The 16230-nt window shown below is 37.8% G+C and overlaps 1 protein-coding gene across 9 annotated transcripts in view; it reads left to right on the top strand.

Moving 5' to 3' along the window:
• The window catches only part of CDC14A (cell division cycle 14A), a 176562-nt gene that overhangs the window by 100666 nt on the left and 59666 nt on the right, over positions 1–16230 (top strand). For all 9 annotated transcript variants that reach the window (XM_019035893.4, XM_019035939.4, XM_055353124.2 and 6 more), the window contains one exon: positions 10434–10521. In XM_019035893.4, coding sequence (XP_018891438.4) covers positions 10434–10521 — 88 coding nt within the window. The remainder of the gene's footprint in view (positions 1–10433; positions 10522–16230) is intronic.

Here is a 16230-nt window from a genome sequence, read left to right as displayed (position 1 = left end):
TAGTGACCAAAAAAGATTCCCCTCTAAAATCCCCAAATTAGAAACAAAGGGAATATGTACTTATAAGAAAGAAGGTCAGATAACTTGTAGTACATCTAAATCACTGAATGTTATGCAGTCATTTTAAAAAATGAATTGAGCTATACCACTTATCTTGGAATGATTTCTATAATGTTTGTTGAAGAGAAAGGATATGGAAGAGTGCTTTAATAAAATCCATCTTTGTAATAAAACAAACAATAGTAAGACACTCCCTAGTCCACACATGTAGGTATCTACATTATATGACCAGAGGTGACTTACTTTGAAGCTAATGAAGCTTAAATTTTAGAGAGCCTCACCCCCCAACTTGTATGGGCACCTTTTACAGTCCTATACCCAATTTTGTGTTAATAATTTTTTACTCTAAGATGGACCCTCAAATTAGGTGAGTTTCAGACCCCCCCAAAACCTGGATCTCTGCCTCATGTATATGAACATGAAGAATGCAAATGGCCCATTGTATTAATTATTAAATATACAGCCAAACACTAAAGCCATTTCAATTAAAGGAGAGATGGAGGCAGGAGGGGGTTGGAAGCGGTGAGAGAGAAGAAGGAACAATTCAAGGAGAAAACTTGTGGATGTTTTATTTATTCCTTCCTTCCTCTCTGTCTAACTTTAATGGTGATGCTGAGGGTTAGTCGAAAAAAATCTTGAAAAACCTGAAGCAGACAGTGCAATTTTATTCTTGCAAACCAACCAGCCAAACAAACAAAAATCTGACAAGAAGGTAGTCATGCTTTCACCTTGACAACAACCATCTAGGTGATGGGAGGGGAGCAGTCAGTTTTGGTGAACACTTAATGTTGTCAAACAACTTCTTTTTTTTTGAGAATGATTTATCTGTTCTATTATAAAGCCTATAAAATAGAAAACCACTATTGTGATTGGCAGGTGGTAGGTATTTCTTAATTTTTAGTTTCTTAATTTCTTAAGTGTTTAAGGAATAAATGAATAAAGGAACTCTTTTCTGACAATCTGTGGGCCCAGTCATTTCCTGTCAGATTTCTCTTGCTGTTTGCCCTGTTCTAGTGAGTATGATATTTGGTGAACTTGTGGAATAGCTGAATTCATACATTTTATTAGCTCCAGTAAAGTCAGTATTCCAGTGAAGGCAGTGTAGTTTTCAAAGCAAGATTTTATTGTTGACAGCAATTTGTGAGACTGTAAGCCTTAGATGATTAGGGGATGTTCAAGATGCAACTTTTCTTTACTAAAGTACATTTAGTAAATGATATGGCTCAGAAAAACAAAAAACAAAAAAACCCAAAAAAAGCCTAAAACAGTAAGACTGTATCTCTATGTGAGATTAAAGGGGAATCTTATAGAAAGAGTGCTACTTATAAATGCTTCTAGTGATGAGGTCAACAGAATGTGGGAAATGCTTTGTTGCATAAAGTCTACAGATAAACCTCTGCCCATCCTGCAAAAGGTTATATCCATCTTCCTCCTGCAATTCCAGGGTCTAAAGCAGTGCTGTCCAATAGAAATGTGAAAGTCATATCATGAAATTAGTTTTAACAATACATTTTACTTGTTGTAAATATGTTGTTTACATATTTACTAATATACCTAAAATAGCATTTAACATGTAAGCAATACAAAAATTATTAATGATGTATGTATTTTACATTTTTTTGAATTAAGCCTCAGAAACACAGTGTGTAGTTTATTTATTTTATTTATTGTGTTTTTTTGAGAGAGGGTCTCGCTCTGTCACCCAGGCTGGAGTGCAGTGGTGCAACCTAGGCTCACTGTAGCCTTGACCCTCTGGGCTCAAGCCATCCTCCCACCTCAGCCTCCAGAGTAGCTGGGACCACAGGTGTGTGCCACCTTGCCCTGCTAATTTTTGTATTTTTTTGTAGAGATGGGGTTTCGCCATGTTGCCCAGGTTGGTCTCAAACTCCTGGACTCAAGCAATCCGCCCACCTTGTCTTTCCAAAGTCCTGGGATTGCAAGTGTGAGCCACTATGCCTGGCCTCCAGTGTGCAGTTTATACTATAGCATATCTTAATTTAGACTAGCCATATTTCAAGTGCATAGTAGCCACATGTAGCTAGAGTATGGATTCTGTAAGGACAGGCTAGCCAATGTACTGTCATAGTCCATCAGTGTGACATGAAGCCTAGGTTGTATCTCCTTGCTTCATGTGAGCTGTTGTTCACATGAGAGTTAATTTCAAAGCCCTGTTCTATTTAGAAAGCTCGAGGTGAGATACCTCAGGCTCTTGCTTTATTTTCATGTGACTTAAAAATGGCCCATTGTATTAAGTATTGATAAACAACACCAGGTGTTGGCTTCCATCTTGGAAAAGTATCTTCCAAAATGTGGTCTTTCCAGGTCCTTTAGCAAGCTGTTGTGGAACTGTACAGTTCCTTACCTTTGCCCCGATCAGACATGAAATTTGGGCAGCTATGCTGGGAAGGTCCAGAAAAGTAACTGTGAGATGGTGGTCCAAAACCTTCCTCTAGGAATCAGTGTCAAAACATTTGTAGTTCTCCAACAGCTTCTTAAGGTATTCTCAAAGAATACGTACCTTGAGAACCTTGAGAACTTTTACTCTTTTGAAATCTAGCCATTTCAAATCTAGTTCAGAAAAATGAAAGTTGACCTTTTGTCCTAGGGAAAAATAATGAAGATGATAGAGCTTGAACATTCAATTAAATTAGGTAGCTGTAGGTATGTGAGGAACTATGCTCTTCAGTAGTAAAGTTAGTGGTTAATGCTAGTGTAGGCTGATACTCTGCTTGTAAGACCTGGAAGTGGCACCCATATACAGAGTCTACCTTCAGTCAGCTTTCTTCTGTTTTTTTGGGGGGTAGCTGTCCTTACCAAACAAGATGTTGCCCAAACACCAGTGATCATTCATGATGCTACTGTTAAGCAGTTATTATTTATCAGAGAGAATTTGAAGTTATGTCTCTAGTTTGTTATTTTGCTTGTCCCCAAGGGCTTTCCACTATTTACCAAAAGGCTTGACATGGTTTGATGATGGAAGTGTGATGTGGTAGCAGTGTCCTGTTCTTAGTTGGGTTTGGGGGAAGAAATGCAGAGAAATGGTGCTTCAGTGGCAACATCGGAGGTTCCTCATCACTGTGTCTTACATTTATTACCCCATTCAAAATTCAGCCCATGCAATTTCAAGGAGTCTCCTTAAATATCTATTTGGGGATTAGGTGGAGATAAAAGTTGAAAAATGACTTCAAAACTGAGAAAGTACTTTGACTTTTTTTCTTTGAGCTCTTTTCTAGCTGCCATTATCTGCCCCCTGCCATAACTCATTCCTTTTTTGGGTGTGAAAAACAAAATTATGAGAATATTTTCCAGAATATCAAGCTATTGTGGCCTTGATATCCTGTACTTTTAAATGTGAACAAACCCAGGCCACTTCTTTACCATTGTCTTGATAGAAGTTAGAGCCACATTTGGCCTGCAGGCCTGATGACAGAGGCACCTGTTACTGCCTTGACAACAGTCACCGCACAGGGCTTCCTTTTGTTTTTTCATCATGGCATATGGAGAAAATGATAATATTTGCTCAACACCCTGTGACGATAGCTCATAGCTGTTGGCAACTGGCCTGGGGACTCTGGCTGCTCCAGTCTGCCCAGGCAGCTCCATTCTGGTCACACTGGCTAGGAAGCTTTGTTTTACAGAAATAATGGTGTGCAGATGAACATTTCTTATTTGAGAGTCAAGTAGCCACACCATGCTCCTTATGGCCTCATTCTCATAGCTTTTCAGTTCATTTGTTGAACAGATATTAAATGCCTCATGTTTGCTCCATATATTTGCTAGGCCCAATGTTTCTTTTTCTTTTTTTGTTTTTTAGGAGGCTACCAGTAATATCATCTCTCCATGTGTAGGGTTAAAGCCTTTGCTCTTGTCACCTGGTACCATAGAATCCATGTATTCTTGTGCCTCATTCTGCAGAAGTTGCCATATTTGAGTCTTCCTTCAAGCCCCTACTTTTATGCTTATCAATTTAGTTGTGATACAAAATTTCTCACTGATCTATGACAGGCTGAAATGTGGACTATTTTGTTCCTGAGACATTCAAGCAATTCACAGGTTATCATTATTGCTATCTTCACCTAAAGGGTGCTCTTTTGGGGAAAGACCATTTCTATTGTAGAAAGTGATTTCACATTATTTTAGCCACATTACAATGTAGCCCATCTGGGAACTGTTTGTGAAAAAGCATGGGTTCATTCTGGATGCCTGGGATTGAGTCTTTCTTGGATCTTGGGCCTCTTCGATCAAGACTTCACATTACTATCAGGGTGTAGGTTTTAAAAATTAAGTCTGATTATATCATTCCCCTGTTTTATCATTTCCCCTTCATGGGCTCCACACTGACTAAAGGTGTGGAGGAAATGCAGACTCCTTACTACAGCACAGAAGGCCCTTCTTGACGTGGGCTCGTCCTTCCTCTCCACCCTTGTCCTTTTCCACTCCCTCCCCGTACCCAAATCCACGCAGCTTACCAGGTGGCGGCTTCTGAGCTTTTGCACATGCTCTTGCTCCCTCCTCCTGCCCGTCAGCTCTTCTTTCTGGTCCACTGTATTTACATGGTTGACTGTTAAGTCCTTCTCAACCCCATGGAAGCTCTTCTCATGTAGCCTTGTGTGGTACTCTGTTTACACATCTGTGTCTTTCCTGTATCTGCGGGTACTTTTGGGCAGGAACTGTGTCTTATTCTTCTTTGTTTGAATAAGTAACCTACTAGCACAGTACACTCATAGTGGGCAGTCATTATTTGTGGAATGAAAGAACTAATGAATAAATGTGTGAATAATACTAAAAACAGGAGTATAGCACATTTCAAGATATTTTATATGATTGGTTTTCAGTGGAAAGTGCCTAAAACATGTTGATTAAGAATCCATTCTGATTTTGCAGTAATATTCCAAGGGACAAATTTACCATGGTAGACAACTTCTTCAAATGATGTTTCTTTTATCAGCAGCCAATCTATGCTGCAAGAGTGAGGTTTTTTTTTTTTTTTTGTTTCTAAGTCAGTTATTTACAACACAGATTGCTAGATGTTTTAATCTAAGACCAGTTCTGTATGGAACATCAATTTAGTTTAATATGTGACTGGGGACCTATCTCCAGGTTGACTCTGTCATCCTTCACTGCATAAGTAAATTTTCAGATTGACCAGGTGGTGTAGAGTCCTAACAATTGCTCTTTAGCACCTACCTTGAGAAATAGTAAAGTCTGTTAGGCCTCCTGTCTCTCAGCAAGTCACATCGGGTCAACAGCAGGAGTCAATATTGTTGAACACTGAAGTTATGATGCTTCAAGACTTTGTTTGGATTAGAATTTGTACAGCAAACTAAAATGTAATCTGGATGCTGCTTGGTCTGCCTTCTTTACATGTTGGTGGATTATGGAACTGGAAATAATGGGACTGCCATAGGACTGGGGTCAAGCAGTCCCCAGAATGCAAGTATGTGAGCATGTCCTCACCACCTGGAGCAGTTATGGAAGTACGCCTCCTGTGGCGATTTGAATATTGGAAGAACTATTAGAAGCATTCTCCTGGAGCTGTCTGGTAGTGTTCATTACACCACTCCAAAGCCTCAAGTTTAAGGAAGCAAAATTACTTCCTGGCCACCGCAACTGCAAAAGTGAGGGGACCCAGTGTTTCCGTATCTGTTACACCCATTGCTGGTTCAAAGCTCACATTGGTTAAGTCTATAAAATGTTTTGAGACTTACCCTGACCTAAACAATTCCCCATGGCTTTTTTTTCTTCCTCTTTAATGATTGTTTGGTATCTTTTCCTTCTTTTATCTCCAAACTTCTTAAGAGAGCAGTCTCGACTTTAATTATGGTCTGGCCTCTACTGAAACTGTTCCTGCTAACACAGGGGTTCGTAAAACCAAGTGGCTATGCTTCTTCTTCTTCCTACTTGGTTTATTCTGTGGGTCGCTCTCTAATTCGCATTCCTTCCCTGATTTATAGTTTGCTGTCTTTTGGATTTCTCCTCCCTCCATGGCTAGCCATCTTTCTCAGCCTCCCTCTCAAATCCTTTCTCTTCCTTTGCCCACCCTGATTTGCTGGGGTTCTTGAGGACCTCATGATTTCTGGTTATACACACTTTGTATGATTAAGTGCATCCAGTTCCAAGTTTCAACAACTATGTTTGTGCTGCTGACTCCAAATCATCTTTGCGTCTTGAACATTGGAGTGGCATCTGCAAATGTGCACTGGATTTTTGCAGCCTGCTGTTGTACCAGCAGAGGTGTTCACTGATCTGGACTTTTGGAATGGGCCTCCACATGTTTTCCAACTCCACTGTCTCCCTGCTATAGCTGATGCTAGCAGAGGTGAAGCAGTCATCCACATGGGACACTCCTCTTTTGCTCCACCACACCATCTCCCTCAAAAGCAAGTCTAAATTAATAATCTAGAGTTTGATTATTATTTAAAGCCAGATGGCATGTCAACTTAAACCAAATAACTCAAATATTTACTTTGCTTTAAGCTCATAAAGTGCCTGTCCTTACAGCATATTTGCGTTTATGTAATACAACTATACTGTCAACACTGTTTTGTTGTTTTAGAAGTTAGGGAAATATAAAGAAGGCACTTTTTAAATGAATTTTAAAATGCCATTGTGGTTCTACCTTATTAAATTTCAAAATAGTCTTTGTGCCACTGTCATTCCTCTTATGTACTTTTAGTATCGCATGTTCAAAGTGTAATGTGACTTTTTCTTTAATGGATAAAACGAAGATGAAAATAACATCTACCTCATAGGGTTGCTATGAGAAGTAAGTTGTATAGAATACACTAGTGCTTAACACAGAGTCAGTGGTATCCACATATTTGCTGCCATTTTTGTTACTGTTATTTGTCATTCCCACTTGCCTTTGGACTCTGTAAAAGCATAGAGAATGCTTTTTATTATTTTATGTTTGACACCAAGTTACAGTCCGTGATATATAATAAAGGCTCAGCAAATGTCTAAATGAATGTTGAATTGCGCTTCAAAACTGTTTCTGCATGTTTTCCTAGAAAACACATCTGTTGATATAGGAAATCAATCTTGTAATCGTCAACCTCAAAGACTATCTTTTCTATCTTATTGTAGGTTTGTTACAGTAGTAAAAAGGTCAAATAGTTTTCAGTGTTTGGACAGAAAAATGTATTTGTGACCGTTACTATAGAGTCACAAATGCATTTCTTAGAAATCATAAAAATTGGCTGGGTGCAGTGGCTCATGCCTGTAATCCCAGCACTTTGGGAGGCTGAGGTGGGTGGATCATGAGGTCAGGAGTTCGAGACCAGCCTGGCCAACATGGTGAAACCCGGTCTCTACTAAAAATACAAAAAAATTAGTCGGGCCTGGTGGTGTGTGCCTGTAATCCCAGCTACTTGGGAGGCTAAAGCAGGAGAATCGCTTGAACCTTGGAGGCAGAGGTTGCAGTGAGCTGAGATCGCACCGTTGCACTCCAGCCTGGGCAACAGAATGCAACTCCATCTCCAAATAAAAAAAAGGAATTGTAAAAATTCATGTTTTTTAGTCAAATTATATTTTGAGTGCACCGGGAGAGTGAGTTATTCAAAAGAAAGCTGTGAATCTTTTGTAGATTGGAGAATCCTATAGCACGGTGAATAACAACACCTAAATGTATCACTTTCAGGAATTCAGATTTTTTTATTTTGGATTTTTCTTGCAGTGAAGAACATCTATAGTTTTTTTGCATAGTATTTGGTAGGTAGTAGGCTTTAGATCAGAAGTGGTGATATCATACTCTTGCCTCATCCTTGCTTAGGTATTTGTTTACAAAATGTGGTAGGGTTGGAAAGTACCTTAAGTTCCTGTCTGATCTAGATTTCTTTGAAGTGTATGCGTGTGTTTAATTAGAAAAACCAACTTGGGTCATATAAAGTATTTTATTATTGATAAACATTGACATTTGTATAATTCACTATGAATAAAGACACAAATATTAACTTTGGAAGACTACCAAAGTAAGCGTATATTATATTAGGTCAGTTAAAAGCTGTAACTTCCTTATTAATTTTTTCTCAGATTTAGGTCTAAGACCTAAATCTTTTTGTTTATTCCATCAGCCTTATCCTGGCTGCTGAATATAACCCAATATTATCTACTATTTATCTTTTTGGGTAGGAGGATTTGCAAACATATTCTTTTGGTTCTGTGAATGAATGTATCTTAGGGAGCCCCTTGCCTCTCTCCATATGATTAATTATAAAAGGTTGCTATTTAACCAAATGGATTTCTGTAATCCAAAGAAGCAGATATTGCAGAGCGTATTTATCTAACCTACTTGGTGGTCAAGGATACAGAAATAGTGACCGTAGAAACCTGTTTTCTTTTATTGTTCATAAAGAATTGGTTTTAGTCTCTTGATGATTAGTGCATACCTTTATTCTTGGATTTTCAAATACTGTGTTAAGCTTAATAATTACTTGAGAGATATTGGATAATTAATTTGAGACTTTTATTTAAACAAGCAAATTTTAATTGCCGTAATTAGATTCTTTATTTAAGTTGTTATAAATAGAAGCTATGCTTGAGGTTTAATTTCACATGTGCAATCATAACACTCAGGGTTTCTTAGATTTTACTTAGGGCGTTTTGGAGATTTTTTTTATTTCCTTTGAGACGGAGTCTCACTCTGTGGCCCAAGCTGGAGTGCAATGGTGCAAACTCGGCTCACTGCAACCTTCATCGCTGGGGCTCAAGCAATTCTCCTGCCTCAGTCTCCCAAGTAGCTGGGACTACAGGCGCACACCACCACACCTGGTTAATTTTTTTGTATTTTTAGTAGAGACGGGGTTTCACCATGTTGCCCTAGGTGGTCTTGAACTCCTGAGCTCAGGTGATTCACCTGCATTGGCCTCCCAAAGTGCTGGGATTACAGGCGTGAGCCACCACACACAGCTGGAGATATTATGTTTATTACAACTAGATTAAATGCAGTTCAGATGTTTATAAAATGGTATGCACAGTTTCACATATAACTTTTTATAACTGGGAAAAAAATCTGCATTTAAAAAATGACAGTTATATTTTATAGCCAAGTTTTGATTTTCATGGAAATGATAATGGGTAATATAAGTAATTAAAGTAATGGCTTCAGTTTGTTTTTGATGGCCATATTCCAATTTGTTTAACAAATATTTATTGTGTTCTTATGGTAGAGTACAGAGTCTATATTGGGTCAGTTTTCTACTATTGAGGTCCTTGCCATATAATGGGGGGAGAAAGCTTTGTATATGGATGGTAACGGATGGCCCAGTGAAGAGAACAACATTGCTTCCCTGCCCTGAGGATGGAGACAAGGAGGGCAAGGGTAGGGGTAGGTGGGGAGGGGGTGGTGGTGGTAAAGACAGCGTAAGTGAAGAGGTGATATATATATTTTGTGATGCATTGCACAAATGCCTTCTAATGACTGCAAAATTTGGGGTAACCTTACTCGTGCCCCAGTGTCCCATGGTTCGGAGGCACATGGGGAAGGGAAGAAAATGGTGGAGATGATGGAGCCATGGGAATGTGCTTGGCTACTTTCTTGGTCTTTTTAAGCCTTTTCTGAGGATCTCTTAGCGTGTTTAGACTAGAGGCTGATAGCTGGTGCTCAAAGTCAGCCAATGGGCATGTTTTATTTGGTTTCACAGGAGTTAAAAACTTAATTTAAAAAGTCAACATTTTAAAAAGAGATTTCACATGAAAATTCAGTTGGAAGATCAGCTGTGTTCAGTTGGCTTTCCTACAAGGTGTCTCATTAGCTGGAGTGGAGGAGCACCTGACTCTATGTATGTCCCTTGCTTGAATCTTGTTATCCTCCAGAGTACAGCTTGGCTGACTCTGGTTTGTGGAATGGATGCGCCAATATCACTCGCTCCTGCCTTTTGCCATTTCCCCCTCTAAAAATCGGCATTGACAAGAGATAACAGCCCTATAAAAAGAGAAAAAAAATTGGAAGCGTATTCATCATGAGCTTGATATTTACAGATGTTTTTTCATTGTTTAAAATATGTTTCCTACATTCATGAAAAGTTTTCATATTTCCCATTTTCTCTTATTTATCGCCAGGACAAGCAATGTTTGTTTCCATTTCATTTCTTTGCAGAGTGGCCAGGAAACAAACATTTTATGCAAAATACCTCTGCCGTAAATAAAAGTTTCTAAACATTTCATACAGTCTAGACACAAGTTTTTCTAAAGCGGATTGAATTCCTAAATAGCATTTTGAGAATCAGGTGCATGTTTTTATTTTAAGCTATGTTTGTCTACATGTATGTCTAATTAGTACTAAGAGTGAAAAACAGTTTTATTTGTAAGGGTTTCCTAAATTGTATAAGAATTATAAAATATTTTTCTTCTCTTTTCTTACAAAATTCTGCCAGCGAGTTGAAAATGGTGACTTCAACTGGATTGTTCCAGGAAAATTTTTAGCATTTAGTGGACCACATCCTAAAAGCAAAATTGAGAATGGTAGGTTTTTTTTTCCTTTACCATCCAAACATTTATTTTGATTTATCTTTCTAAGTTTCTTAACTTCCTCAGATAATTATTTTCTTTGGTAATATTCTCCAAAGAATATTTATTCATAATTTAAAAAATTGAACAGTAGTAATAGTGTGTTAAATATTGTATTTCCAGTAGGTGGAGCTATAATCACTGTTTTAGAACTTAACATAGATAAGTTTTAGAACTTGCCATAAATAGGATGTTCACTTTACCTGACCCCCAATTATTAGAGAAGAATCTGAGAAACAAACTGGTCAAACTCATAAGCAGATGGCTGTATTCTTTCAGTGGTTCTCAGATTTATTTGTTGGTAGAGTGCTACACATCAAGATGTTCTTTGGGTAACACCATGTTGAATGATGATGAAGACAATCTGTCATTTACTGAATACTTAGGTGCTAGTTACACAGATCACAGCATTTATCTCTTTTAACACTCAACACAACTCTATGAGATATAGATATTGTTATCTGCATTTTAGGGAGGAGTAAATTGAGCCTTATTAGTAGGGAATTTGCCCAAGGTCACAAAGTAATAGGCAGAACTGGTACTCCAAACCAGAGGAGGGCTCCTAAACATTGCCACTACACTGATACACTTAGTTCCATTGTGACAACTAGGTACAATTTTCTAGCTGACAGTGGTTAAACTACTTATTTGCAGCATAATTTATTGCCATGGGCATACATATTTAGGAAAAAAATAAAAACAAAACTAAACCTTTTGAATGAAACATGATCAGCTATGCAAGTTTTCCCATTAAGACTTATTTTGTACTTACTAATTTTTTCTATCTACTAACATTCCCTAGAAAACAAGTAATGATAGACAACAGAGGTTCAAGAATAATTTACAAGAGAAGTACATAAAATTGAAAAAATATCCATGAACAAAATATCCACCCCCCCTTTTTTTTCTATCTGATCATAGAGGTGGAATACCAGTGTTCTGAGGGAACCTAACTTGAAACCTCTGGTCTAGATTTATTCTTCAGCTGGGCATGGTGGCATGTGCCTACAATCCCAGCACTTTGGAAGGCTGAGGTGGGAGGATTGCTTAAGGCCAGAAGTTCAAGACCAGCCTCGGCAACATAGCAAAACCCTGTCTCTTAAAAAAAAAAAAAAGATTTATTTTTCTTTAATCATCATATTCTAGAATCTAGTTATTTTTCTTTAATCATCATATTCTAGAATCTAGTTTCATTGTATATTGTTATTCATGCATTTAGGTTTTATAATTTGAGCTTTCATAAATATGCTTATCATTTCATACCTGTGACATATTTAATAGGGAACTGTGCTTGAATCATGATTTTACTGTGCGAATGGGCAATCTAGGTCTAGAGAGTTAAGCTCACAAACAGGATACCTCTATGGTGAAGTCAGAATTTGATCTTCTCACTTATAAGCTTGCTAAATAATCTTTTTTGGTCTGGACATTCAATAATTAACCTCTGTCATTTTGGGTTGTTAGGAATTACATGTTGAGAGCCTGAGGAAACTGCTTTCTGACAATTGGCCTTTCAAGATAAGACTAATTAAACCTGCTTTCTGTGCAAATTATCTGACTCAGGCCCAGGAAATGTTAGTAGGGATATTGTTTCAGTAGTAGTTTTGTTGTTGGGTGTTTGGCAAAGTCGAAAGACTTTCACCATTTGTGATTCATGTGTTTGACTACGTTTTCTTAATGAGAAATTGAGAGATATAATTGTAAAAGCCATTTAAAAGTTTTTATGTATATAGACATTGTATATTCTATGGATACATGCATTTTGAAAAAATTTTTTTTTTAACAAAAGTGGGATCATAACATAGTTACTATCTTACAGCCAGGTTTCTTCACTTAACATATCACGACTTCTTTTTATAGCAGTAAATGAAGATCCATATAATCATTTTCCACGACTGCATTGCATTTTGTTCTACCATATGACTGTGCCATATTGTGTTAATTTATTTTTGGTTTTTGCTTTTGTTTATTTAGAGACAGGCTCTTGCTTTGTTGCCCAAGCTGGAGTGCAATGGTGTGATCATAGCTTATTGCAACCTCGAACTCCTGTCCTCAAATGATCTTCCTGCCTCAGCCTCCCAAGTAGCTGGGACTGCAAGGCACATCCCACCACACCTGGCTGATTTTTTTTTTTTTTAATTTTTAGTAGAGATGAGGTCTCTGTGTTGCCCTGGCTGGTCTTGAACTGCTGGGCTCATGCGATCCTCCTGCCTCCCAAAGCACTAGGATTACAGATTTAAGCCACTGAGCCCAGCCTGTTAATTTATTTTTGAATGAGATCTAAGTTGTTTATTTCTTATTCTTACTCTTTTTTTCCTTTTTAAATTTCATCATCTATTTAACCAGATGAAGTTTTTCACTTTTTAAAAACTGCTGTGGTTGGCATAGATGTTCATACATCTTTTTGCAGCTGTAGTTTCTTCTCTAAATTGTTAGAAATAGAATCACTAGATAAAAGGATATGCAATTTTGTATAATAAGTTATAAGTGTCAAAAATATTTAAAACATTTTTTGGTCCTATATTTAATATGGGGAAAAATTATAGCCACCATTCGCTTACCTGCCAGGAAGGGTGCTAAGCCTCTTGCATACACATCATCTATTTAATGATCAGAACAACCCTCTGGAGCAGGTGGTATTTATTTTATGGAAGAGAAGCTGGAGGCTTACAGGAATTACCTAACTTGTCCAGGTTCATAGGCCAGTAATTGTTGGCGTGTGGATTCAAACATTGGTCTGTTTAATTCTGAATTTTGTGTTGTTTTAAATTTTATTATAGAGGATGTACATGCTCACTCTAGAAAATTTAAGCAATATAAAGAGTAAAACTCTTTAAAAACATCATATAATCAAGAAATAATCACTTTAAGATATCGCTCTAGATGCATATTTTATTCTATGCATGTATTGTGCCCTGTCATATTGACATAAAAAAATCTGAAAGTACATTTATCTCACCTTTGTCAGCTTTTATGATGCCTAGAACAATTTCATTTAAGGCTGCCATTGGTAAAATATTGCTATTTTACTGGAATTTCCATTTTAAGATCTAATATTCACTAGAAGCTTCACTATACTTTTTTGTAAAGTACTTTAACTTTTTAAATGCTTTTTGAAGTTGAGAAAATAATTTTGTGATGGAATTAATAAACCTGATCCAATTACAGTGACATCTTGGTAATTTTTTTTTTTTTTGAATTGAGAAACCTGTGTTTTTCTGAGGAGGCTGAAAGTCATTTTAGAGGCTCATTAGAAAAGCTGAGGTTTTAAAGAAGTGATCAAGTAGCTGTTGCTAGGAGGTAGCTAAAGGAAGCTCTAAAATCTTGGGATCTGGGCAGAATGTATTATAAGAGCCTTAAGTGTGTGTTTGTGTCAATAGGGAACACTAGGAGTTTCTTTTAGCCATTTTGATTCACATTGTTTTGACAGTGGGAAAGAGAAGAGCCCTACTTTTTTTTTGTTAAACATTTTTGAATTGATAAATGATGGATAACAGCAGAATGAAACAGATATTTTGGATTTCAGATTTTCTGTAAAAATGTCTCTTAAGTGTCACTGTCATTCTCACTTCTATTTAAACACACACACACACACACACACACACACACACACACACACACACACACACACACACACACACACACACACACAGAGAGAGAAAGATAGCTTCAGACTGAGAATCCCGACCATTTGAGGCATCAGCCTGCTCCTTTAATGAGAGAAGCCCAGTTTCCCGTTTAGTAAAGAGCCTGGGCAGGTTGAAGCCTGGTTCCATTCCTTTTTGGCTGCGTGAACTTCAGTGAGTTCCACAGCTTCTCTGAGCATCAGTTTTCCTATATATCACAGTGGGAGAAATATGATCCTCACTGCAGGCACCTAGTGAGGATTAGAGATGTTATGTGAAGTGCCTTGCAGAGTATTGGGCACACGTAATAGGCGTTAGATAGCAGGTATTATGGTTACATTTTTATCATTAGCTGGCCTAATCAACAGATTTTATGTCTTTCTACATTTGCCTGCTCAGTTTGCAGTTTTTACTTTTAATAATGACTGAGTGAACTAGTCATTTGACTCTGCTGTTCTTCAGTTTTCGAACTTTAAAATGAGGGCCTGGGAAGAGATGAATAAAAAAATCTCTTTTGACTCTGATACCGTGTTCATGTGTTTGGTCAGCTTAACTCCAGGACTTTGTTGTGGTTCAGTGATGCCAGCGCACCATCTTGTGGCCAGATGGAGTAAGGGTCGGATGAAGGCTCCATCAGTTCTGGGTCTGCACGTTATACACATTGCTAAAACCAGTCTCTCGCAAAAAGCACTCACGTACATCCGTAAAAGCCACAAACAGTTGTTCACAGGTCATAGGACATTTCCATTGTTCGTTATAATTTATTCTAAATAGTTTTAAGGATTTTTATAAAACCTACTCACCAATTCTAACCGCTCATGTTCATATCATGTTCTCTTATTTGGAGTCTTAACAGATAGAATCAAGTTGAATCTTACTTGAAATTAGCCCCAGCATGGGTGTTGGAATCTGACTGCCAGGATTGAAATACTGGCTCTACCTCTTACTAGCTGTATGTGTATGGGCCAGCTTTTCCAGGCACCAGAAATTGAGTAATTGTAGGTTTTAATGAGATAATCCACATAAAGCACTTAGCATAGTGGCTAGCATATAGTAAGTGCTTGATAAACGTTAGGTGCAATTATTGTTGTTATTGTTATTTCAGTGCCCTGTTGCCATATTTGGACAATTTCTGTCCAGTGTTTTCTTCTCAAAAGATATATACATAGTTTCTCTTAATAGTCTATTTAGGCATGTTAGCTATGCTGCCATTTACTCATGATGGAAATTCATATATGAAAAGAGAGATTCTTGCAGCCTTTGTTGCAGGGAGGAAGGGGATAGGCACCGAACCAATTGCTAACACAACGTGTGACAGGTGCTGTCATGGAGGTCCCAGGCATGCTAGCAACCCAGAGGCAGAAGCTCTCACCAGCCCACCACACCCAGGGCAGGCTGCCCAGGTGTTTATGAGCCCTTCTCCTCCCCATTCCTCACATAATAGAAAAACCGTTACTTCTTAATGCCAACTACAGTTCTTTTTTTTGCTTTAGGCTATAAATCTGTTGCAGGGAAATAATTTGAGCAAGTAAACCAACTAGGAAAACAGACTTGATTTTTGCAGTTAGAAAAGCATGTTTTCTCCATGTTTGTGTAGGTTATTGTTTCTACACAGAAGATTTTAAATAAGCTCTGTTTTACCTGTTTGCTCAAAAGCAACACAGCCTGTGAAAATCACATATCTGAGCTGTGGATTAATTGGTCCTGCCTTCCAATTCTGTCTTCATCCTTTGTGTGACCTAGCCAAATGTACCAGTTATGGCTGTCCAACTCTGGTAAAAGGCAGTTTTTGGAATATGTTGGGTAGCTCATAGACTTTAAGAAAAGGCTGGAGAACTAGGCTTAAAAGATGAACAGGACCCAAGTGGGAAAATGGGAACCACACTAGGCATTTCAAACATAAAGCGTTTAATACAAGGAGTTTATTTCAAAGAAGACTAAAAAGTAAAAAGGCAACACTGAAGAAACCAGAATATGTTGGAGAAAACAGCTAGTACCTTTAAGGCTGGGGGGACAAAAGGGACAAAAGGGACAAAAG

Source organism: Gorilla gorilla, chromosome 1, assembly GCF_029281585.2.
Source record: "Gorilla gorilla gorilla isolate KB3781 chromosome 1, NHGRI_mGorGor1-v2.1_pri, whole genome shotgun sequence".
Classification (NCBI taxonomy): Eukaryota; Metazoa; Chordata; class Mammalia; order Primates; family Hominidae; genus Gorilla; species Gorilla gorilla.
This window is presented reverse-complemented; position numbering and strand designations above follow the sequence as displayed.